A 25,360-nucleotide genomic window follows, 5' to 3' on the forward strand; every position below is an offset into this window, starting at 1 on the left:
GTTGTCCCACAGCTCCCTTAAGCTGTCCTGTTTTTTAATTGTTTTTTCTTTTTGGTTCTCTGATTGTGTGATATTTTCAACTGTCTTCTAATTCACTGATTTGATCCTCAGCTTCCCCTAATCTGCTGTGTATTCCTTCCAATGTGTTCTTTATTTGTGTTATGTCATTCTTTATCTCAGACTGTTCTTTTTTTCATAGTTACTATATCTTTTTTCAAACTGTTGAGCATTTTTACCATCATTACTCTGAACTCTGTTTCAGATAGCTTTCTTATCTCTGCTTCATTTATCTCTTCTTCTGGAGAATTCTCTAGTTCTTTCATTTGGGAGTTGTTTCCTCATTTTGGTTGTCTATTTGGGTTTGTGACTATGTTTTAGGTAAATCCTCTACATCTCTCAGTCTCTAGTGCATGACAGTGTTAGAGGCTGTTTCTGACTAATTGGATCAGGCAAAGACTCAAAGTCTCCAGAGACTGCCTCCAGAGTCAGACTAATAGGATTCTGACTTGAATTGCCTCCAGGCAATTGTTCTTAAGTGTGGTGAGAGTTTTTTCAACAGGGTGGGGCATTTGCTTCTGCTAATTGTTACTTTTAATCTCTTAAGTGGCCTCAGGGCAATGTATTTTCAATAGGTTGTGTTGACTGTTTTCCCCCCCAGGCAAGGCAGATGTCTATGTGGGAAAGATGTCCTCTGCTGTGTGAGGGAATGAATTAGCCTAGGACACTTGGAATGTCTGCCTTCTGAGCTCTATCCCCCAAGTCCCCAGACCTGGGTTCCGCTCTCACAGCTCTAATCCACTTCACCCTCCCTCTGCCAGAGCACAAGGTGGGTGGCTCCACAGGGAATGTTTGTGCATTGGCCCTTTAAGAGGGTGCCCGTACTTTCAGCTGCCACTCCCTGGCAGACAGCACCCCACTGCTTTTCACAGCTAGATGTTATGTGGGTACCCTCCTCAGTTTGGTGCTCTCTGTTGGGGAGCCCTGCTTGGGGATTAGATCCCAGAGTTCTCAGTGGCACCCCCCCCCCAACAGCTAAGATATCTCTTTGGGACTTCAGTTGCTGTCTGTGGGTGCCCGGCCAGCCCTTTCATGCCTCCACCCCTCTTACCAGTCTCTATGCCAGCTCCACCTTCAGTCCTTGGGTATCAGGGTTCTCTCCTGTGAGTTTTCCCTTGATTATTCAGGAAGCCTTTCTGTATTTCGGTTGTAATTTCAGCTTGTTCCTGGGAGCATGTCCATGCAGCATCCTCCTACCTGTGCTAGGGTGAGGGACTGCGCCATGGAAGGGTTACAGAATGTTACAGAATGTGCTGGGAGGGGGGACTGACGTATGGAGAAGGATTGTGTTGCCAGGATATGAGGATTGTGTATGTGCTGGGAGGAGGGACTGATGAATGGAGGGGAGTTGCAGGGTTAGGAACCATGGAAGAAAAATTGCTAGATTGTCTTAGACCAGCCAGGTGTGACTCTGTTTACCCCCCCCTTTGTGCTTATGAACTTTCTGTGAGCTTCTAAGGTAACACTGTTTTGTTATAAAAATCATAATGCACACTTGCTCTTTGCCACATGCCGCGAGGCTTCCCAGAGGGGGAAGGTACGGGCTGTGGTCAGCTGGCCAGCTTAATAAACGGCTTTCAAATTTAAATTCTGAGTCGGTGGTCTATCTCGTTGAGCCAACCCATAACATTTGGAGGCCCGCAGCGAGAAACCCGGTAGGGAGGAGAGGGACCCCTTATTTAGGGCTGGAGGCTCTCCCCCGGTAGGGAGGAGAGGGACCCCCTATTTAAGGCAGGAGGCTCTCCCCCGGCAGGGGTGAGAGGGACCCCTTGTTTAGGGCAGGAGGCTCTCCCCCGGAAGGGAGGAGAGGGACCCCCTATTCAAGGCAGGAGGCTCTCCCCCACTGGTCGCCGGGCACTCAGCGAGATACCCCACACCTGTGGAGAATGACTACCAAGGAGGCCTCCAGTCCACCCAAAACTTTCAATTCGGAAACCAAGCCACCTGGACTCTCGAGAGAGGTAAGGACCGGTCGTTAAACAGGAATTGGGACGTCCCACGGAAGGACCTATACGGAGGGCTGGACGCAGCGGTACTCCTGGTCCTGACCCGCGGCCACGACGGTGGCCGGGGTCCCTGGTTCGTGCGGCTGTAGGCTGCACTGGGTTTGTCTGTCTGGTATTTGTTTGTCTTGGTATTTGTTGTCAAAAAGTTGTCTGCTTCTGTGTATACCCTGCTGCAATGTTTTTTGAAAATTTTCAGGACTTCAAGGAGCAAGCTGCAGGTTCCGGGCAACCTTAGGTTGCATTTGGCTGACTTATGTTGTCTTTGTTCTTTGTTGTCTTTGTCTTTGTCAAATGGGATAGGGTCAGTCATCTTTGTCGACCCCCTATCAGTCAGGCCCACTCCACGTGAGTGGAAGGGAGCTTGATCACCTCCCGGGAAGCTATAGAGCTCCCTCAGGAATCAGGAAATGGTTAGGAATTGGGTGGATTGTTTAAACTCTGAGTGAATGTCTGGTGAAAGTGTGTGAGTGTGGAGGGAGGGGGCCTGCCCTCTCCTCTCCTTTATGTGGCTCCACGACTTCGGTTACGGAGTCCGAGTGGGCCCCAACCTGCGGTTCCGCGATTCGTCATATGGCATAACGGTGACTCACCCCCACATGGAGGTGACCAGGCCCGGGGTTTATACGGGTGCACCTTAGCTACGACGAATCTAAGCTCCCAAGGGACGCGGCCAGGCGGGCACCTGCGTGAGGATCTGTGAAAACAGGTCACCCCTTCCCTTGTCTGTCTCTCGCCACCGGTCATCATGGGGTCGGGGCAAAGTTTGTTTGTGTGGGACTGGCCAAATTACTACAGAGAAGAGAGACTGGATACAGCTCCAGCCTGGGCTGGTCTATTAAGAAAGTGTAAATCATTACTGGTCTGTGTAAAGTAAGAGCTACTTTGATTTATTCTGCTTTCTGTTGATACGCTTGGCTGAACGTTTGGGCTGGCCCCTTAGCAGTCTGCAAAGTCTCGTGGCAGCTGCGAGAATTATTTTTCTCAAAGTGTTTTGCTCACTGTTAAGGAGAATCAGCCCACTTAGTTAATAAAGATTTCTGTCTATCAGCTGCTCTTACCTAGGTTGTAATTTACTGTATTAAACTGAAGTTCTAGGGTAGATTTAAAGGTTATAATGTTAATGCTTTTGATTTACAGCGATTCTGTGAATGGGAGTGGCCCACTTTCCAGGAGGGGTGGCCGGATGCAGGGTCTTTTGATCTGACCACTGCCTACCGGGTCCATTACGTCATAACGGCCGCCCGGGGCATCCTAATCAAATTCCTTATATTCAAGTTTAGGTTGACATATTGTCCAAGAAACCCCGGTAAATGAGGGCTTGCCTCCCGAGGAAAAATTGGGACAGAGACAGACAATTCTTTTGGCCGGGCCCCAGAAGGGAAAAGCTCCCCCGGTCCTTCAGGGAGAGAGGGAGAGAACCTCCAGGACCTTGCGACATCTGCCAGTCCTGCAGTTCCTACGGTAGGCCGGCCCTCTAGATCTGGGGCTAGACAGGCAGCCCTCTGGGGAAGCAAGGCAGACCAAGGCGCTATTCCCAGCTCCAGACCAGATTGGGGAGTGAATGAACAAAGAAGGGAGGCTGGATGCCTAAGCTGCCTGCAGTGGCCCTAAAAAAAGAAAAAAAAGAAGCAGCAGCAGCAGTAGCAGCGAGAAAGTACTTGGGCCTTTGGCTTGCAGGCTACAGCAGTTAAGCCGTAAGCCAGTGACTGGTACTAGCCTTCCTACAGCCCCAGGAATAGAGCAGCAAGCCTGAGATCTATGACCCTGCAGATAGAGTTAGTAAAAGCTCCCTGCTTGCAAATGTGCTGAAAGAGTTTAGTACCTGTTGCTGCTGGAAGAGGAGGGGCTGAGATCCCCTTCCAGTACACTCCCTTCAAAGAGGCCTGGTCGCTGTTCTGCCGTAAAGGGTACTGGTGGGAAGACCGGGAAAGCAGGGCCCTGTAACTAATAAACAGAGTTAAGAAAAGGGCACTCTCCCTGGACCTGGGAGCCATCAGGACTTTGAAATTCTCCAAGAGAGGAGGAGTCTGACCCAGAGACTAGCCAAAACCTCGTTGGGTTAGGAGGACCGGAGGCTGCATATTGAACTTATAGACTGCAATTTGCTAGGCAGAGGTCCAAGCCCAGTTGTATAGGGATTAAGCTACCTATGTACAGCAAAACAACTTTCTCCTGTGCCAGAATACATTTTAAGGAAATTGGACAAGCTGTATTTGTGGCTAGAAAGAACTGGCCTATGTGTAAACTGTCCTGGAAAAAGGCTATGTGGAATGAACCCAAAAAGTAAAAGGTGTCTAGCTGCCGAGAGGGCAGTTGCCCAGGTGGGCAAAGAAGAATACCCATTAAATTTTGGTCTCTATTGAGAGACAGTTGACAGTTAGCAACCTGTATACTGTCTTACAGGCCTGTGTGACCATGCCCATGTCAGGGGTGGCACAAAACCTCAACTGTAGGAAACTGGGGAAGGCCTGTCTAGAACAGAGGGGTTAATAAAGTGGTGAATACTAGCCCTCTGTTACAGGAATTACAGACCCTGTGAGGTCCTATGACATATAAGACCCTGTAGGGAAATAAAGCTCCTTTAGTCCATTCTGAAAGAACAAATAAAAAACAGATTAAAGGCTGTGTTTCCCTCCAGGCAACCCAACTGGAACCCCTATAGTGACAGGGGAAAGGAGGCTCTCGATCGGTATTGCCAGACTCTATTAGGGGGCAACCGAGCTGCTGCTTGGAGACCCACAAACCTCTCTAAGGTGACAGAGACAGTCCAAGGGCCTAACCCTGATGCCCTGGAAAGTCGGAGGGCTGTCAATGTTGCATTTGTTTCCAAGTCGGCCCCAAATATTAGGAAAAAATGACAAAAGTTAGAAGGCTTTGAGGGGAAATCAATCTCTGAGTTGGTTGAGGTGGCCCAGAAGGTTTTCAATAATCAGGAGGACCCGACAGCAGGTTTAAACACCCGGATGGCCAAGGTCCTCCTGTCCCTGAGCGAGGAGGAAGGCCCAAGGGGCCGGAGAGACAACAAGGGCAAAGAAAAGCCTCGCGGAAGAAAAGGAGTCCAACCTAGGCTTGGGAAAAATCAATGTGCATTTTGCAGAAAGGAAGGACATTGGAAAAGGGAGTGCCCTGAACGTGCGGGGGAACCGACTCCCTCCCATGCTGGTGGAGGAGGTGGATTGGGGTTGTCGGGGGGCTTGGCTGGCCCCCAGGAGCCCAGAATGACCCTGACAGTGGGGGGCCAAAAGGTGGACTTCCTTGTGGAACTCATAGCACTCACTCAGGCCCTCTGGTAGGGAAAGGGAAAAAGAGTAAACATTCCAGCTTCCTGAAAACAGCTGCCTTGAGCCCTGCCACACTCCTCCCTGACGAGAAGGCAGAGGCCCCTTTGCCTGACTGCAAGGAGACACTGACTACCCTCACTTCCCTCTGTGAGGACCTTGTGGACCAGCCCTGCAGAATCCGGATGAGACCCTCTACACGGACGACGGGAGCAGCTTCGTAGAGGAAGGTACCCGGTAGCGGGGGGCACATGAGGAGGATCCAGGGGAGATCTAAGAAGCCCTGGTAATCACCCTGGCACTGGCCCTGCCAGACCTACCCAGGGACTACAGGGATATATCTCCTCACACTGCCTTTACAGGAGGACACGGGAGCTACCTTAAAAAAGTCTCCTGACCTCAGGAGGAAAGGAAAAAGCTCCTGAGATACTTAACCACCTGGCAGCCATATAGGGGCCAAGGAAGTGACTAAAAGACCAGTAGGGCCCCTAGAAGTTCTCGTAGCCCTGCCAGCACGAAGGCTCCCAGAGAAGCCTACTCATCTGCCAGAGGAGCAGAGGCTAGCTGAGAAACTAAGGGCCCGGGAAGGAGAGGCTGAATGGCTAATTCTGCCAGATGGGAGGCCTATAATGCCAGAAGCCCTGGGGCAGACCATCACTTCCCAGACCCACCAGAGCACCCACCTCAGGGGAATGAAGCTATCAGAACTACTGGGAAGAGAATTTTACATCCCAGGGCTCCAGAAAATATCTCAAGAGTTGGCTAGAAGGTGCCAAGTGTGTGCCCGAATGAATCAAGGGCCCCCTGTTGTGGCCGCGCAGGGACAGCGATTCTGAGGTCAGAACCCCGGAGAACACTGGGAAGTGGACTTCACCGAGATACCAGGAGGACAAGGAGGGTGTAAATACTTGCTGGTTTTCATTGATACCTTCTCTGGGTGGCCTGAGGCATACCCAACCAAGGCAGAGACAGCACAGGTAGTAGTTAGAAAACTCCTCACTGAAATTGTCCCCCGGTTTAGCCTGCCACTATGCATGGGGTCCGACGATGGCCTGGCGTTTATCGCCAATGTTACAATCCATAGTTAAGCCCCTAAGAGTTACTTGAAAATTGCATTGTGTTTATAGACCACAGAGTTCTGGACAGGTAGAGAGGATAAATTGGATCTTAAAGGAAACATTAACTAAGTTAAAATTAGAGACTGGCGAAAACTGGGTAAGTCTCCTTCCTTTTGCCCTCCTCAGATCTAGGTGCACCCCGTATATAAAAGGACTCACCCCTTTTGAAATTATGTTTAGTAGGCCGCCACTTCTTCTTCCCCGCCTAAGGGAGGAAGAAATTGCCCGGCTGTCTACCCGAAATTTGCTTAAGTCCTTACAGGCTTTGCAGAGCAGTGCCACGTCAGCACGACGGGTGGTGAGAGCTGTACAGGAGGAGGACGTGCTAAGATCCAGTCCAACACAGCCTGCTTTCTCTCAGGGTGATCTCGTCTAGGTGAAACGTCACGACCCTGGCAGCCTGGAACCTAGATGCGATGGACCCTACCAGGTGGTGCTGAGCACTCCAACCACCATCAAAGTCGCAGGAAAGAGGCACTAGAAATTGTAACCCCGTCCTCCTCATGCCTCTCGCCTGGTGAACTGACCAATGGGAAGGAGAAAGACATGGGAACTAAGACTCTATGTCAGTGGCCGAGACCCTGGCCAATTCTTCACCATCAAATGCCAGACTCTTCCCCGGCGGCTTGACCCCTACATTGCCAAATGCCTCCTCAATTTCATAACGTAGAGGAGGGCGCTGAATCAAAGATTTGATTCGGGCATAAGACCAGTAGGGAATGTGCTAGGGTGAGGGACTGCGCCATGGAAGGGTTACAGAATGTTACAGAATGTGCTGGGAGGGGGGACTGACGTATGGAGAAGGATTGTGTTGCCAGGATATGAGGATTGTGTATGTGCTGGGAGGAGGGACTGATGAATGGAGGGGAGTTGCAGGGTTAGGAACCATGGAAGAAAAATTGCTAGATTGTCTTAGACCAGCCAGGTGTGACTCTGTTTACCCCCCCCTTTGTGCTTATGAACTTTCTGTGAGCTTCTAAGGTAACACTGTTTTGTTATAAAAATCATAATGCACACTTGCTCTTTGCCACATGCCGCGAGGCTTCCCAGAGGGGGAAGGTACGGGCTGTGGTCAGCTGGCCAGCTTAATAAACGGCTTTCAAATTTAAATTCTGAGTCGGTGGTCTATCTCGTTGAGCCAACCCATAACACTACCCTGCTGCCATTTTTAATCTCCCATATCTATTCTTAAGGGGACTCTTTTTAGAAAACAACAACAACAACAACAGCACCTGCCTATTATCCCACACTCTTAAAGACATGGCTGCATCCTTGGGTCCAAATTCCTCATCTGCATTCGTGATGGGTTGGTGACCTTGGCAAGTTCCTTCATCTTTCCAAGGCTCAGTTTTCCCATTAATAAAATTAGCCTAATACTATAGTCCTTATGGATTTTCTATGAGAATTACATGAAATAACCTATGTGAAGTGTCTAAAACAGACAAAATCTTAGTAGGTGGAGTATTATTATGATGATTAAACATTGTCATGTTTTCTTGAATACTGACCTTAACAGGTCATATTTAACTTGCTTATATAAATGAATCTGGAGAAACCTTAAAGAGTCTGATTTTCAACCATGTTTTCTTTAAAAGAACCTTACATAATTGAGCTTTTTAGTTTCTTGTTATATGCTGGACTCCAAATTTTGTTCTCAGATGCACCAAAGACTACAAAACATCCTTTGTTAGTGATGGAAAAGAAACAGCTTCCTCAGGAACAAGACTTGATCATGCAAGAGTTTATAGATTTATGTCCAGATCTTTGATTTAAAAAAGAGAAAAAGCCTTCCTTGAGAGTCAGTAATGTTTCTCAAACCAGTATAGAATAACAATTATGATTCCCCACTTTTTGTTTTTATTGCTGGATTTAAAAGGAAGCCTCTCTACAATGCCAACACCAGGAGGATATTATTTCCCAAATAAGAGCCCAGCATGACATTTATGAGAAAGCCGGGGTCCTCCTGTGCAGAGCTGATTGGTGCTTAGCCAATGGGCTCTGGGCATTACTGGGCTTATCAGACACAGAGCAGAGGGTTGCCTGTACCTGCTGAACTTCAGAAAACGCTCACGTCTTGTCCGAGCAGGACACATCTGTGGCCATCAAAGAGCAACCAGATTTTAAAGATGAAGTATCTTCCCCAATTCCCTTCCATCTTGGCCATCTTTTGCTTCTGCCTGCTACAGCATCCCTCCTCAGGTAAGGGGACCCCTTCATCAGACCCTGGCTGGCCTGAGCTCTAAGAAAGACTGAGATGCTCCTTGATCCTTCTGGAGGGAGGCAAACTTTATTCCCCCACCTGCCCCTATTTCCACCCTCTCAATTTCTGGCTTCTCGTTTGTCTCTAACCTCTAAGAGAGGGTGGACAGAGCTAGATATCACAGCCTTTTACTAAAGCATGCAACTTTCCCCCGTTGAACGGTCTCACACAGCTCCTGCCGCTGTCCTGAGGATGTGCCCGCTGAGCCTGTGAGGCATACGACTTGGGGAAATCCCAACTTCTTAGCCATTTGTGCTCCCAGAATTCTGAACAGAACTAGAGACTGTAGAATTGAGATTACAGACCGGAGACTGGGGCAGTTGGAGAGGGGTGGGGTAGGAGTGCGCACAGGAAAAGGGAATCTTTTCATAGCCTTGTGGGCTCCCAGCGGAGGTCCCACAGCTTCCAGGTTGAGGCGTTGTCCGAGGTGCTGACTGGAGTCGCTTCATTAACTTCCTAGAACCAGTGGTTTGTAGGGAACCAGTGCGTTTGTATGGGGTCAGTAGTCTGAATCCATTACCCATCTCAGGTAACCCTCCGTAGGCGCAGGGAAGGATATGGTGGCAGAACAGCTGGGTTGTAAACAACTGTTTAGAGTTTTGATTTAGGGGAGTAGAAATCTTTGAAAATATATGTAAACAGAAAATATATTTCAAACAGTATGTGTGTGTTTTTAATCATGTCGTATAATCACAAAACCTAAGTATTTCAAGGAACTGTGAAAGTCATTTGATTAGCCTCTCATGGAGAACAGGGATTTCCTCTATGATTTTCCTATGTGATTACTTTCAGTAAAACCCAATGCACAACCAGCCTGAGATAGCCAGTAGCTGCCTCCTTTGGGCTCCAATAGAATATTGTTTCTATTACACTTTTGTAAATTTGTTGTCTTTTATATATCTATTTATATTTATATTCACTTCCTTCATTTTTCTATTTGACTTCATGTTTCCTGAGGATATGGTCCCTATGGTCTTTGTGGTTGTATTGTTAACACAAAACTGATTAATAACTCTTTATAGGACTGGTTTGCATTAATTTGCATTTTTGAATGGCACCAACCATCAAGAACTTCTTTACACTAAACTGAAATCTGATCACATGTAACTTCTAACCACTAACCCTAGCTCTTTCCTTTGGGGATGTACAGAATAAGTCTACTAACTCTTAGGACAGTTCTCAATATATTTGGAGGTAGTTAACATATGCTTCCTAATTTTTCTCTTTGTCAAAGAAAACTATGTTTGGCTACCACACATCTTACTATTTCAACTAGAACTATTATCTTTCAAGGTTTGGACACTATTATTTGAATATAGCACAAGATTGCCTTAGTTTTTAGCCTTTTCTTGACTCATAGGAGATTTCAGGGAGCAAAATATCAATTTTCATTTAAAAATATATTTTGTACTCTTGGGCCAGATATTTCTTTTCTCACATTTAAAAATCTAAGTTCGGAGTTTTGTATTTATCCCACTTAATTTCAGCTGGTTAGTTTTGACCTATTTAGTTGATTCTTCCCATTGCAGTATTAGCTATTCCTCCAAGTGTTGTATCACGTGAAAATGGGACGAAAACTTCATTTAGGTCAGATACAGGTTGACTGGCACAGGATCCATCTGCATGTTGGTAGCAACCTTTCCCACAACCCTACCCCTGAAGAGTCTAATGAAGCACAGAGCCAGGCATCCATATTTCTTAAATGTTCCAAGAGTGATTTTGGTGCACATACTTGACACCGTTTCCTGGTATTTCATCTTCATAAATTCCATCAAAATATAAATTAAGTTGTTGCCTAGGCATTTTGCCCTTTTTCCTGACTTGATAATTCTTGTACTGTTAACTCCTGATAAATAGAAAATTGAGCTATTTCAATTAATTTTGGTGCAAATCTAGTGGTAGAGTGTGTTTTCTTTGTCAGTCCTTTTTAACGGAATTGCATTTATAGAATCTCTGTATGTTTTTCATGGTAAAGATTTAAAAGTTCATGCTATGACTTCTTTTCTCCTAATTGATATTTTTATGATTTCTCACAATAGGATATATTCAACCTTTAGATGATTCTCCAGATGGCTTGGATATTGTGCAACTGGAGGTACACTGTTGTTCAGTAATGTGAGGTTTTTATTTAGTCTTGGCCTTGAAAATATCATGTGGGTAATGTTCACTTAAAACTATTTTAAGAACAGATTCTTGGCCGCAGCAGGACTCACTATTGTCATTTTCATGGCCTCATTTAAGGCATCCTGAGAATTGTGTTGAACTTTATTGCCACTGTGTGAGAAGATAATACAAGGCTCATTAATTGGGACAATTTTAGAATTATATGTGTTGTAATAGAATGCTATGGATTAATGAATGTATACTTAACTTTGATTTATTTTCCTCATTTTTTAGCGGCTGGCATATTGGGCAACTCTTTCTAGGCCACCTAAGGTAAAAAAATCCACCCTAATATACATATGATAAATTTTAGTTATAACATGTTTATGCCATAATTGATATCTGTAATAACTGCACTATTTTGCTATCTACAGGAGAATTTTTTTAAAATATATTTTATTGATTTTTTACAGAGAAGAAGGGAGAGGGATAGAGAGCCAGAAACATCGATGAGAGAGATCGATCAGCTGCCTCCTGCATGCTCCCCAGTGGGGATGTGCCCGCAACCAAGGTACATGCCCTTGACCGGAATCAAACCTGGGACCCCTGAGTCTGCAGGCGGACGCTCTATCCACTGAGCCAAACCGGTTCGGCTCTACAGGAAAATTTTATGTGTGTTTGTGTAAGAATATAGTCTTAGGAAATAACAACTGAATCTCTTAAATAATTTACTGTAAGATATTTGTAGTTCACCTGCATTCTTACAATGACCATAATCACATATGCATATCTAATTACGTTAATTGAATATGTTGTGTTATAGCATAACATGAATTACAAATTGATACACTGTGTTTGACAGTTCTCCAAAACAATAGATTTCATGTAAAGGACCTAGGAATAACTATAGTAGCCACAACAGAAATATTTCAGTGGGTACAAAGTGAATGTAGATTTATTCTAAAGTACAAGAGGGTAGTATCAAGGAAGAGTCCATGATTCTTAGCATAGACTACATGTTTTTACTTTGAGCTACATCTCTTCCTCCTCTACCTCTCCTAACTCACAGTATCCCGTGCTCCAGCCACAATGAACTTCTTACTATGTCCCACAGGCACCAGGCCCTTATGTCTTTGCACAGACTTTCCCTTAGCCAAAAATGCCTTTGCCTCATTTGCTGGCTGTGGTTAATATCCCAGACTCTAAAGCCAAAGTAACTGGGCTCAAAACCCACATCTATTTAACCTTAGTAGGTGTCTTAATTGCTGTGTGTCTCAGTTTCACCATCTGTAATATGGGAATAATAGCTGTAATAGCCTCACAATATTATGTAAGTAATGTTCACTTAAATTGTTTTAATATTTGTGAAGTATTTTCAACAGTGTCTACAAGATAGAAAGTGACAGCACTTAAGTGCTAGCTGTTATCATTGTTTCTTTTTTTCATTTATCTTTATTGTTGAAAGTATTACAGATGTCCCCTTTTCCCCATATTGATTCTTATTCCCCCCCCCCCCCATTGATTCTTAATGAAACGAATTTCCATTCTTCAAGACTTAAACATCAGTTTCTCTCTTAAACTTCGTAAGTATATCGTGCCCATCTCTTCTCATTTTCAGTTTACCATTATGCGTATGTTTGAAGCCAATTGTCACCTTTTAGAATTAATCATTACAACCTTGATACCCAGAGCAAAAATCCAGGGTGACAGAGTTCTCCATCTCCTTGCCACTGCCTCTTACTCACTCCGAAAGGGCTCCTTACCCCTCACTCACACCAAGGCTGTGGGGGTGCCCCTTCACAAGCACAGGAAGTAGAAGTGTGGCTGCCACACGTGCTACCTTCCGTATTAAATTGGGTTGTGTGATTCCCCAGGTGCAAAGGTGCACTTGGATGTATTTTCTTCATTGTCTGCATTTTCCCATAGCTGATCCTGTTCCTTGTTTCCAATCGCAAAAGAGCAAGGCATTGCTCAGTGAATACAACTACCCATATTTTAAATCTATTAATAGAGAGACTGCGGCTCTTCTGTCTTGAAGTGTAACTTTCAACATGTCACTTCCTCTCCTGGGCTTTGGTCTCCTCTCCTACCCAGTGTCCGCATGACTTGCGCGCTCTAAGTCCCCTTCAGTGCTGGTCTCCGGGAGAGTCCAGGTCTGTGTCTCTAGGGAACTTTCATAACAAGGCCACTCAGAAAGCATCACAATCTGCAAACTGTAACACTCTGTGTGTTTTGTGCTTCTGGTCACTATGTGGGATCAGAATTTAGATGGGAAAGGGGGCAACAGATTCTTATGAACACAGCCCTACTATTCACCCCTTTGAAAAGATACTTATTGAAAGCATGCCATGGGCCAGGTGCTAAGGATATACAGTGGTGATCAAAACAGACAAAACTACCTGTTCTCATGGAACTTGCATTGTAGTTAGGGAAACAGATAATTTAGATAAGTACATTTAAACATTTTTCTTCTTAGAGTAAAAAAAAAAAGAAAGGAAGGTTCATATAAAATGTTGAGAGTGGTGTTTAGCAACTGAAAAAACATCTTTGTATTTCTTTTTGTTTTTTGGTCTGAAAGGTAATGGTAAAAAGTTGATAAACATGGTACAAAAAAATCACACAATTGTTCACCCAGTACTTTTTCAGAACACACACACACACACACACACACACACACACACAGCAAACAGATGCTGACAAGGAGACCAAAAGCTATAAAAATGGTAAATTTTAGAATTTATAATTGTAAGGAAATAGAGGAATTCACTACAGAACCTCTGCTATTAATGATGTTGGAATTCTATGGGGTGGGCAAAGTAGGTTTACAGTTGGAAGTACATGAAACACAGAGTCTATTCTTATATTTTTATTAAGTGTATTATTTTCCATATGAACAACTGCAATCCTACTTTGCCCACCCCCTGTAGTGTGTGTCTGTGCCCATATGTATGTATGTGCATGTATGTACATGAGAGAGAGACAGAGAGACTGCATAGATATTGGCTGCTGCAGAAACTCTCCACAAAGTTTACAGGGAGAGGTAATCATAGTCAGAGCAACAAAATTAGAGGTGTTGTTAAAAAGTTCTTATTTCTGTGTTAATGGAGTTTAAGCTGATTCCATTATGTTTTAATGTGAATGAGATGTGAATGATCAATAGCAGCCAGATCAACAAATTTAAAAGTGCTTTCACAGTAATCATCTCTAGCAATTTTATAAGATACAGACATGGAATCCTGTGCTATCATTTTGTGAGACCCTTCATCACAGCATCCTTGAGTGGAATATGCTGCCCACACACCTTTTTCCAGGTTGTCATCTATGCAAACAAGGGCAGGTGGTGCTCTAACAAGGACTTAGAAATGAAAAACTATGCTTTGTGCAAGAACAGTGAAGATTCGTGTTGAATGTTTTAGGAAAAAAAGTTTGGTCAATTGGAGCCAACCATTAAAAAAGCTGAATTCTAGGATATACCCAGCAGCAAATTAAAAATTACAATCATTATTTTGTTCCAATTCTATATCAGATGGTTATCTGGGAATAGATTATGGTATCTCTTCTATACATCATAGAGTATGTTTTCCCCTGAAGCTTGAAAAGGTAAAATGAGATTAAGTTTTAAAATGATGGTGTATTGCTGTCAACTTTGTTTTTCATAAGATCCTGCATCACTATAATCTTAGTTTATGTAATGAATTTCTTTTTAGCTTGGCAATTTATTTCATAATATTAAGGTACATCCTATATAGATTTCATGGTGTAACTTAGATACTGAAAACTTTGTTGGTTACCTGCCGCAGTAAAATTCCATGTAACTTGCCCTCACAATTCTCTTTCCAGGATAATCAGGACATATACAAAAGGGTGAGTACTGCCCAGCCCAGTAGCAAGGGCATGCAACTTCTACTTTGTAGCAAGTGACACAATACTAAAATGAACCATTTTTTTTCTTATTCAGTTTTTATTTGACTACTCCAGAACTCGGGAGCCAACACAGCCAGTTAAAACTGGGGTCAGTATTGTATCGTAATCATCTTTGTAAAAGTCCCTCGCCTCTGCATGCCTTTATTCCTTCCTAATTAATACGTGCAGATCAGCCGAAGGTCTTAGACTCTCTCGGTGTAACAGCTTCCCAGATGCCTTTCCCCAGGCCGGTAGGGACTACCTGTCTCCCTCCCTAGGTTGGAGTGGGAGGAGGCTGACAGATCTAAAAAGACAGAGAATAACTTATAGAAAAGGAAAAATAAGTAAGGAATAACTTTTCATTATGCACTTAAACAGATGTACAAGAACCTGACAAACGGAACTCTATTATATTGTTCCATATTACCCTCTGTTCTTAAATTATGAAAAGTGTTTTGTGAAGTGTAAAGCACCATACCCCCCAATAGTGGTCCATGGCTGTTCTTTTTTTGTAACCGTCACAATGTGTGGGTGCTATTCCAATAATAAACATCCCCTCTAACTTTATTAGCATAAACTTGAGTTATCCTCAGGTCCAGGTTGTGTAAGTGAATTTCTGCAGGGTATGATTTGAGAATTATTAGAATCATAGAATAAAATTAATTCAGGTGCCCTGACACAACAACTGAAATTTGACCATTAGAAAGTCACTTATTTATGTAAGCAAGGCTTTCCAAGTCTTCAAGAAGACCCTTAAAAAACCCAGCAAAGTACTTTTCCCCCTAAGAGGCAAAGAGTCATGCCTAGTACAGGTTTGGGAATGGGAATCAAGATATGATGGGGATTTTCTCAAGAAAGGCCATGGGCACTGCAGGGGGCAATGGAAGGGGAAAGATAAACATGGCCCGTGACACAAATTAACCTTTACTCTGAGTCAGACTTCTCAGGAGGACTCAGAAAGACTAGATAAGACACAGGTGTGTGTCTGAGTGCCCGAGGGCAGTCACAGACAAGAAGTCTGGGAAAATAACTGCATCGGGGAGAGAGGGTCAGGGAGCTGCCCTCCCAGTTGGTCCCTTAGATTAGGAGAGCGCACCTGGAGGGCAGAAGGATCTGCGTGGAGATGCCTCTTCGGAACAATGCACTCCACCCCAGAAGCTCGGAAAACTTGGGGTCAATGCAGATAAAAGTCTGGTTTATCCTAAGGGAATATTTTGAAGTGATGTGTTGGAATTGAAACCTGCTCTCCAAGCAGGCGAGTCTTTATTGAAAACATAAAATTTCAAGCTCGGGCTCGGAAATGATATTACTCTGAAAATTAAACCCATTTGTAAGGGAGTGAGTGGAAAGGATGCGAAGAACGCTGGGCTCTGGCTCCGCTGCCTGCAGCCTCACAGCACCCATCTGTTGCAGTTTCCTCCGGCGCGCCCTGTCACACGGCTGGCCACCAAGCTCGCCAATGGGAAGATGAAGAGATTTCTACAGCGCGTATGTGCTTTTTTTTCTTCCGCCATATTTCATGCCGGTAAAGGTACATTAATGAGGGTATATGCGTGTCTTCGCCTTGGAACTCACTTGCATTCTCTCCTTAAATCTGTGTCTCCCTGTGGCAGGGAGCCCTGGCCCATTGACCTCACTCAAGTTACTTAACCTCCCCCAGCCACAGTCTCCTCCACTGGCCCCGTCCACTGGCCCCTCATGGCTCCATCCTCTCCTGCTGAACTCTTCATCATTTTTGTTGTTGTTGTTGTTGTTAATCCTCACCGGAGGCTATTTTTTCCATTGATTTTTAGAGAGTGGAAGGGAGGGGGAGAGACAGAGAGAAACATTCATGCAAGAGAGACACATTGATTGGTTGTCTCCCCCATGAGCCCCTCATCAGGGCCAGAGATTGAGCCTGCAACCGAGGTATGTGCCCTTGATTGGAACCGAACGGGCCCTTCAGTCGGCCAGCCTGCACTCTATCCACTGAGCCATACTGGCCAGGGCTTCATCCACATTTTTTTCCCATTTGTTTTAGCTTTTGACTTGTCGGCCTCTTTTCCTAACCCTTCTTTCTCTTGACATGAACATTTGCCTTGGTGGCCCTCTGCTTCCCATTGCCCCACCTGTCCTTTTGTCCATACCTCAGAGCTTTGTTTTTGTTTTCTTAAGAAAAAAAATTAAGGCCCTAGCTGATTTGGCTCAATGGATAGAGCCTCAGCCTGCGGACTGAAGGGTCCCGGGTTCGATTCCGGCCAAGGGCACATGCTTGGGTTGCAGGCTCGATCCCTAGTAGGGGGTGTGCAGGAGTCAGCCAATCAATGATTCTCACTCATCATTGATGTTTCTATCTCTCGCTCCCTCTCCCTTCCTCTCTAAAATCACTAAAATATATTTTAAAAAATTAAGCTTAGAAATTGCCAGTTTCAGTAATAGCTGAACCTCAAAATCTTCATCAAGGTTTGTTGCATGGTAGCAAAAAGAAAACTTCTTTTGAACACTGTGAGCCCAAGTCAGGTGACCAATGCATCCAGTATGCCCGGGACTTTCCTGGTTTTAGCTCTGAAAATCCCAAGACCCCCAGGAAACTGCTCAGTTCCTGAGAAATCTGTTGATCACCCCAAGCACAGGGAGCAGTTTTTCTGATCTGATCGCACGCAGCTCTCCAGGCTGGGTCTTGCCTCCAATGGTATGCCAGATTCACGGGCAAAGACAAGCTGAAGAAGCTGAAATGCCTTATCTGGGACATGTGTCTAAACCAGGGGTCAGTTTCAAGTTGAGGCTGTGGAGAAGAGCAAGCAAATATAACATTGTCGAGGACACAAATGGTAACTCAATCAAGAAAGCATGCTTGCTTTCCGGAACAAGAAATTGAAATTGGCCACACAGCTATGCCCTTGAACAGGAAGGTGCAGAATCCCAGCAGAATAACAGCTGGCCTCACGGATGTGGTTCCTGTGAAGTTAACCTGTGTCTTTTCCTTCACAGGATCCGGGGGCTGTGGCACTTGACTTTACCAAGAAGGTATGTAAGCCTTGTGGAGAACACAACCTCCCAAGAAAGATCTGGGAGAGGACAGGGAAGCACTTGGAGTTGGGCCACCTTGACAATCCTCTGGCTGTGAATATCTCATCTCCAGGCTTGTGGCTGAGTCACCTGGGGCCATCTGTCCTGGAATTGGCTTTCTCTGGCTCAGGGCCCACATGCCAGTTGTACCAACTTGGAGAGGTACTGCAAGTGGCACAGACCCTATATACCTGTACTTCTCCACATTGACAGTGCATTAAAGATATCTGGGGACCTTGTTAAAGTCTGGAGATTCAGTCGGGGCCTGTGAATGTGCATTTCTGACAAGTTCTCAAGTGTTATTGATGCTTTGGGACTGGGGACCATGCTTTGAAAACTTCTGTCATAGACATCTTTGAGAGGCCTTTGGCACAACATGGTTACATAATGGTTTGTGTTTTTATGTTGCAGGATCACGCTGCTACCTGGAGACGACCATTTTTTCTATTCAGGGTATAACATGTTTTCTCTGTTTTTAACCCTGATTCCCTCCTGCTGAATAAGCAGAGCGGGCCCCACGATGAACTGGTGAACAATTGTGTGGACTCTCTAACTCTTTAGTTAGGGGGTGACTCTCAAAGTTTTCCCCTACAAAGTCAATGCTTGTAAAGGAAAGGGTCCACCAGGACACAGGCTGAGAGCACCAGGGAACACAGGGGTGGGAAGTGGGAGTTCTAGTGATGGACAGACACAAGGACCAACCAGAGTTTGAGTCTGTGTTTCTGACTATGAAGGTCTGGATACCCAGCTCCAAAACACACTGGCAAGAGGAGTCTAGTGCCATCCTCTCCTCCTTCCCAGGGGACTTGAGCATTTTGCAAAGATCATGGAGCCAGAGAGTTATCTCTCAGTATTTGATCTGCCAATCACTCACTTTGTTTCAACCCCTAAATACTCAATGTTTGCATCAGAAAAATGTGCAAATCGGCCAGACTTGTACCCCTCAAACTGCATTCTGTGGGCCATTGGTGCTAAGACTATGCGAAGATCAAATCAGATTAGAAAACACTGCACCCAACATTCCTGAAGGTTTACAATGCACACTAATGTGACTGGCAGAAAACAACCTGTTTAACTTGACTTTATCATATGTTGTTTCCCAAACTGCTTTGTCTATGGAAATGCTGCTCAACCCCATGCCACCCCACATACACCCTTTTAATCTGCATGACCTATTAGTAGTTGTTCTCTGGAAAGGACTTTATGAAACAGTGGGTCTCCATGATGTCTTTAGGGTGAGAAGTCCTGTGACAAATAGCTTCAGGACTGTCCTGCCATAGAAACAGAGGCTAAGGGGTAGAGTGCAGGGGGCGGGGGCGGGGGACAGTGTCTGGGCTAGAGTAGTGGAGTGCAGATAGTGTCTAAGCAGCTAGGGTCTTGAAGCCCTGCCATAGAGGACCTACAGACTGAGACGGGGCTAAGGCTCACCTAGTGAGCCCCCCAGGAGGCTGCTGACACCTTAAGTTAGGAGAACAAGGCCTTAGGGCTCATGAAGAAAGAATCTGAAATCAAGAAACAGGTTCCAGGCAGTTTTGTTCCAATGTTTCTAAGTTGCTCCTTTTTTTTTTTTTTTTTTTTCAGCCAAGGAATGGAAGAAACACTGAACGCCCAGTAGGATAGACCAAGGTCAGCCCATTACAGCTTTTTACCTCCAAGGAAATGTTATGAGTCTGACAGGGGGTAGGGAGAGGCAGCCAGAGGGGTGATAGTTCAAAGAAAGGAGAGCCACGTGGAACTCTTGAGGACCTTCTGCCCCATCCCCCTTTCCTGCTCTCAGCCCCACAGAGTCCCATTCCAGCTGGCCCTGGGCAAACATTGCAGCCTTCACTTCATGCTGGCTCTTTGCAAGGGAGCTGTCTTCAGCTGTGCCTATGAGGGGCTGGAAGCTCCACTTGGCCCATCTGATTCTCTCTGAATTCTCACCTGGCTCTTCTAATGAGGAAAAAAACTACCCTGGGATGCTTGAGGCAGGGCATAAGCTCCCTGTAGTGGGAACATTTGAGAGTACAGCCAGACAAGGCCATTCCTTCCATTCAATGATGCTCTGAGACCGGAGTTTCAATCTGGGGAGATTCCTGGTCTTCGGCCTGTGGAAGCAGACATCCCTGTACAAGGGCAGCTCTAGGTCTCCTCTGCCTCGCGTGGTGATGTGGCCCCAGGGCCATGAGGCCACTGTCCTGCGGAGGCTGTGCATCTTCCCACCTGGAACCTGATCCTGACCTGCTGGCCGTGGTCAGGGCCCCAGTAGGCCCAGGGGCCTGAGAAAGCTGCCCAGATGCTGGGTAACAGCTGCCCAGGTGAAAAGGGGAAGGTGTCCCCTACGGCCACAGCACTCACACAGGCCTAATGGTCTAATTAGATACAGCAAACACAGACCTTATAAGTATCGACTATGGGCATTTATGACGTCAAATTGAGATATAATTTTAAAATATGTTATATAATAACATGCCCATGGTCTCATCTCAATTCTGAGAATGATTTCATCTGAGTTGTATGTTTTCTTTCTTTCTTTTTTTTTTCCAGAGTTCAGTGGCAAAGGGAAGCTGGATCAGATAAGACAACCCAGCAATTATTTGGAGCAAATGTCAAATTTCTTCCTATGAACAATATGTAAAGATAATTCTCTTGCTCTATATTCACTGAAATATTCATTTGTATAAAGAATAAAGTAGTATTGACACATTTCCATTTCTTATTGGAAAATCTTGGGGGAAGCATCAGTGTATATTTAAAATAATGGGATTTTTCTTTTTTTAAAGTACTTTTTGGGGTATCATTTTAGCATGGCCCAACTATCTTGTTATTATTGAGAACTGGGCACACAAGCTTGAGAGAGAAGAGCTGCTTTCAAATCCTTACTCCACTTTGTAGCTGGGGTACCTTGGGCAGGTCACTTCCTACCCCTGTGCCTCAGGCTCCGGTAAAATGGGGTTGGTAATAATAGCACCTACACATAGTTTGTGTGATGATTGAAGAGCTGGTCCATGTAGAGGGCTTAGCATGGAGGTACATAATGAGCATTCAATTGTGTTGACTCTAATTATACTTCAAAGATGATTTTCATCACACAAATGGTATCAAAGGGACTTGCCCTAATGAGATCTACTTCTAATTGCTGACCAGGGGCCAAAGGTAACAGCATTAAGTTAATGCATAACAACTCCAAACTCCTTAAGGAATCAGAAGGCCCAGGCCGTTACCTTCTCACGCTCCTCCTCTATAAATAGTATTTGACTTCCAGACTCCTCAAGATCCTCTGAAGGAATAGACAGTGATGCAGAAGACAGGCACACAATGCAATGAGGGCCCCTAATGATACATGCATGTAACAGTCTTTTAAGGTACTAAAGTGGGTGCTTTTATTAATCTTCACAGTCCTGCAAAGTAGTATATTAGAGTAATGCTAGTTGCTACAACAGATAAACCTCAGAATCTTGGTGGCTTGGCCTACTATAATTTTTCCCCCCAAAATGGAGTGAAAAATTGAATAAATGTTCTGGATATATGTTTCATGATTATATCATTCAGGTAACTAATTTTACTTGTATTATAGAAAATATATTTGCCTAATACAATAGTAAAATAAACATTTTTCTAATCTTTTCCCTGATGAATAGATGGAAATATAATAATACATCTTGTTTAAAAGCTTTATTGAATTTTACATAACTCTACAAATATTTATTCAGTTGGGTCTTAAAATAGCTAATGCTTTATACTGTTCAGCAATGAAATATTTATAGGAAAACTGCTTTTTACACATTTAATAGTTATATTCTAAGACTTGGCCCCAATACTTCCTCATGTATAAAGAAGTTTGATGCCCACTTGTGAACACTTCACCATTCCTTTTTGCCTCATTATTTTTTATTAAGGCACCTACAAATTGGTAATACTTTTTGGGTTAGATTTTCACCATTTATCTAAAATACTAGCAGCCCAGTGCACAAAATTCATGCACTCAGGGGGTTCCCTCAGCCCAACCTGCACCCTCTCACAGTCAGGAAGTCCTCGGGGGATGTCTGGCAGTTGGACATCCTTAGTGCTGCTGTGGAGGCGGGAGAGGCTGCCAGCTGTGAGCCTGGCTCAGGGTTCCTGACTGACCTGTGCTCCCTCTGTGGGAGCGCACTGACCACCAGGGGGCAGCTCCTGCATTGAGCGTCTGCCCCCTGGTGGTCAGTGCACATCATAGCAACCAGTCGTTCCGCCATTCCGTTGACTTGCATATTAGCTTTTTATTATATAGGATAAGCTCCTTAAGGAGAGAACAGGCATGGAAAATTATGTATTTTCATATTGACTAAGAAACAAAAGCTTTATAGAAGACAAATTATAACACATGCCACTGAATCAGTAGGAGGCAAGCAGAAACCTGAGGCGGGAGATGATGTTGATTTCATCAACTTTCACATCAGATTAAAGTACATGCTATCATATTTTGCTAAGTACTTATAAAGAAATGACATTTCTATGAACCAACCACTTATAACTCTCTGATATGATAAATGGAATATCATGCCTCCCCTTTCTTTCAATTCTACAAAGAAAATACTTTTTCTGAGGTGTATTATTAAAATAATGTTAATCCTGAATCTCAGCCTACATAAAGGCCAAATAGTTGTCTTTCTAGGAAAAGAAGATTGCTACAAGTTTGAAAGATTCATTTTATAGATTAATTTTATAGATCAGTATGCAATAACAAGTAGTTTGGGCTTAAGTTTTAGAGTTACTTTAACCCATGCTTTAAACTTTATCTATAGCATTATAAACTACCCTACAATGTTGATTTAATTAAAGTAATTCTGTTCATGAAATACATTTATTTTCATAGGGATTGGATAATGTTTTACCGTAACTCTTCATTACATACATCTCAAAAGTTTTAATGACTGAAAGCTTCATAACCTGTCACAAATGTTATGTAGAGGCTCTTAAAATGTAATTTAAATTTTAGACATTATGTTTAGAGTATTCAAACTTAATTTTAGTGACCCAGTTGATAATATCTATAAATTTTAAACTCTTAGAAATCAAAACAAAACATGCTTGATTAAATGTTTAAAAGTTACATTACTATGCTATATAAATGTGAATGCTTATATTTATGGAATTTCATTTTTATGATGATTATATTAATGGGGGTGATTAATGCCACTACAAAAGCCCTAAGTTCCGTGCATAGCATAGAAGCCACATTTCTTTTCTCCCTTTCTTTCTTTTTTCTTTTTCTTTCTTTTTTTTTTTTTTTTTTGAGTGAAAACCCTGAATTTAATGTGATATTAGGGAGTCCCATCTCTCACTTTCTACCACTCACTCTTCGGACCTGTTGTGAGTTGGGTGAAGGCTGCCCCCAGTCAGTTTCCTGGGTTTGTTTCTGAATCTCCTTTTCTCCTATTCGTAGAGTGCCTGCTTGCACTCCTGTAGGTTTTCCTGCTGGGCCCAGGAGGACCTGGCAAATGTTATGACTATAGGCTGAGGGCTCCCCAGGCCAGGGATGGGGAACTGAGGTGATGCATGTCAGAGGGCTTGTGCAATCATCATAAACGCCCACCAAATGCCTACTTTGCAAGTGAGGCACTGTGGTAGGGCCTTGGGGGCAGAGGCCAGGGAAGGGACTGGGTCCCCTCAAGGATGTCTTCAGGTATGAAAGCTACGACTCCCTCAAGTATATTGGTGAAGGTCAAGTCTACACAAGCAGTGCTGGCTGACTGGGGCCGCAGTCTAGGGTGTCTTTGTCGCTTCAGGTACTCTGTTCTGAATGCTAGAGTGAGTCGTGTCCCCATCTGGCCCAATTCTTTGGCCACTAGCTGTTGTACATGGAAGGAACTCCTCATTCTCCTCCCCCAGCTGGTGATGAGCAGGACACAGCCACTTGATACACCATGAAAGGCATGAATAGTGACCACAGCAGTTCTGAGACCCAGTAGGCATGTGACACCTTCACAGAGACTAGAGCAGGGGTGAGGAAACTTTTTGACTTGAGGGCCACAATGGGTTCTTAAACTGGACTGGAGGGCCGGAACAAAAGCATGGATGGAGTGTTTGTGTGAACTAATATAAATTCAAAGTAAACATCATTACATAAAGGGGTACGGTCTTTTTTTTTTTTTTTTTTTTTAGTTTTATTCATTTCAAATGGGCCGGATCCAGCCCACCGGCCATAGTTTGCCCACAGCTGGACTAGAGTCTTTGGACTCCAAGGGTAAGAGGCTATGCAACATCCTGGATAGAAAATGGCCAGGAAGGTGCTATAGCTGGGGAGCAGGTTGACTATGTTGTGGTTGAAAGGTGTCAGGTAGTTGGGAATGAGGACCCTGAGACGGTGATCCCTGAGTCTGCAGTCCTGCTGGCCAGCCCCAGCACCGCACGTTCGTTCGGCACCACCAACCTGCGAACGACGCTGCCCAGCAGTGCACCGCTGAATTGGAAGGCACAGGTGCAGGACAAGAAGGCTGAACCCGATGGGCATGTAGAGTAGCAGCGCGAGGATGGGCTCCGGAACCACCAGGGGAGGCTCCATGGAGGTTGCTGCAGGAGCTCCTAGGGGCCACATTTCCAAAGAGTGACACACTTGCCACAGGTCAATCCATTCAGCTCTCACATGGTCACTGCACGTGCTCCTAGTTGTTTAGTTCAGAGTCCAAGTTCCTTTCTACATTGTAGGCTCTGCCCAGGATGGGCTCAGTGAGCCTCCCCACCATCTCTAGACACTGATTGGACTGGGAAAGAGAAGATGCGTCAGGAGCGAGGCTTTTATGGGCCAGGCCTTTCCTTTTAGTAGAACTCAGTCTCATGACCATGTCTGACTGGAAAGGAGGCTGGAAATGTCACCTTGCTGTGTGGCCTGGAGGAAGAGAGGCAGATTTGGTGAATAGCTAGTCACTATCTACTGTAGTGTAAGTATTATCCTTAGGGAGCAAGAAAACTGACACTCAAAGAAATCAAATACTTGCCCAAGGTCTTTCACTAAATGTCAGGGTCACAATTCAAACCCCTGGGGCAACTGACCCCAATATCTGTGGCTCTTCACCAGCACCAGCTGTCTCCCAGGGGCAGTTAGGCTGTGGCTGGGGGCAGCAGTGAAATGGGATAAGGGTACACTGTTGAACTGTACATGAAGTCACAAAGCTACAAGCCCTGCCGCCTGAGGTAGAGATGACGTACCCAGTGCCAGGTCAGAGGGAAGCAAGAGTTCACCCCAACCAAGCAATGCAGGGCAGCACCTGATCGGGAGCTAAAGAGGCATCTGGATGAATTGGGGGAAGTTAAAGCAGGGACCCTCCCCCACCTCTGCTTGGGTTCAGGTTCTTTTCCAATTCAATATGTTTAGACACTCTGGTTTTCTTAGTCTTTATGAAGCTATTTACTAGTATCTTGTATGTCTCACTACCTGAAAGAACAAATATGCCTGTACCAAACAAACCACCTTGAAGAGCTGGAAAATTTCCACTTTGGACAATTTTATTTTTTGCTCAATTCTCTGATCTTTTTGCTGACTCCTGGTATTTCAGCTTAATATTAAACCATCAATTTGCTTCAAGAGATTAAGTCACAATCAATAGAAACCCTGAAGGAACAGGCAGT

General features: G+C 44.6%; 1 protein-coding gene and 1 pseudogene across 1 annotated transcript in view; one reads left to right on the forward strand and one right to left on the reverse strand.

Annotated features, from left to right (window-relative positions):
• NMS (neuromedin S) overlaps positions 1-20,433 on the forward strand; it is a 54,241-nt gene extending 33,808 nt beyond the window's left edge. The window contains exons 2-10 of the mRNA XM_070428325.1: positions 10,759-10,814; positions 11,117-11,155; positions 14,663-14,686; positions 14,781-14,834; positions 16,139-16,213; positions 17,696-17,731; positions 18,185-18,226; positions 19,355-19,399; positions 20,300-20,433. Coding sequence (XP_070284426.1) covers positions 10,759-10,814; positions 11,117-11,155; positions 14,663-14,686; positions 14,781-14,834; positions 16,139-16,213; positions 17,696-17,731; positions 18,185-18,226; positions 19,355-19,393 — 365 coding nt within the window. The 3' untranslated portion in view covers positions 19,394-19,399; positions 20,300-20,433. The remainder of the gene's footprint in view (positions 1-10,758; positions 10,815-11,116; positions 11,156-14,662; positions 14,687-14,780; positions 14,835-16,138; positions 16,214-17,695; positions 17,732-18,184; positions 18,227-19,354; positions 19,400-20,299) is intronic.
• Positions 20,434-23,086: 2,653 nt separating this feature from the next.
• On the reverse strand, positions 23,087-23,938 carry LOC139019262 (lipid droplet-regulating VLDL assembly factor AUP1-like; annotated as a pseudogene).
• Positions 23,939-25,360: the final 1,422 nt, after the last annotated feature.

Source organism: Myotis yumanensis, unplaced genomic scaffold (genome assembly GCF_028538775.1).
Source record: "Myotis yumanensis isolate MYYU_CA2020_CCGP unplaced genomic scaffold, mMyoYum1.0.hap1 SCAF_11, whole genome shotgun sequence".
NCBI lineage: Eukaryota > Metazoa > Chordata > Mammalia > Chiroptera > Vespertilionidae > Myotis > Myotis yumanensis.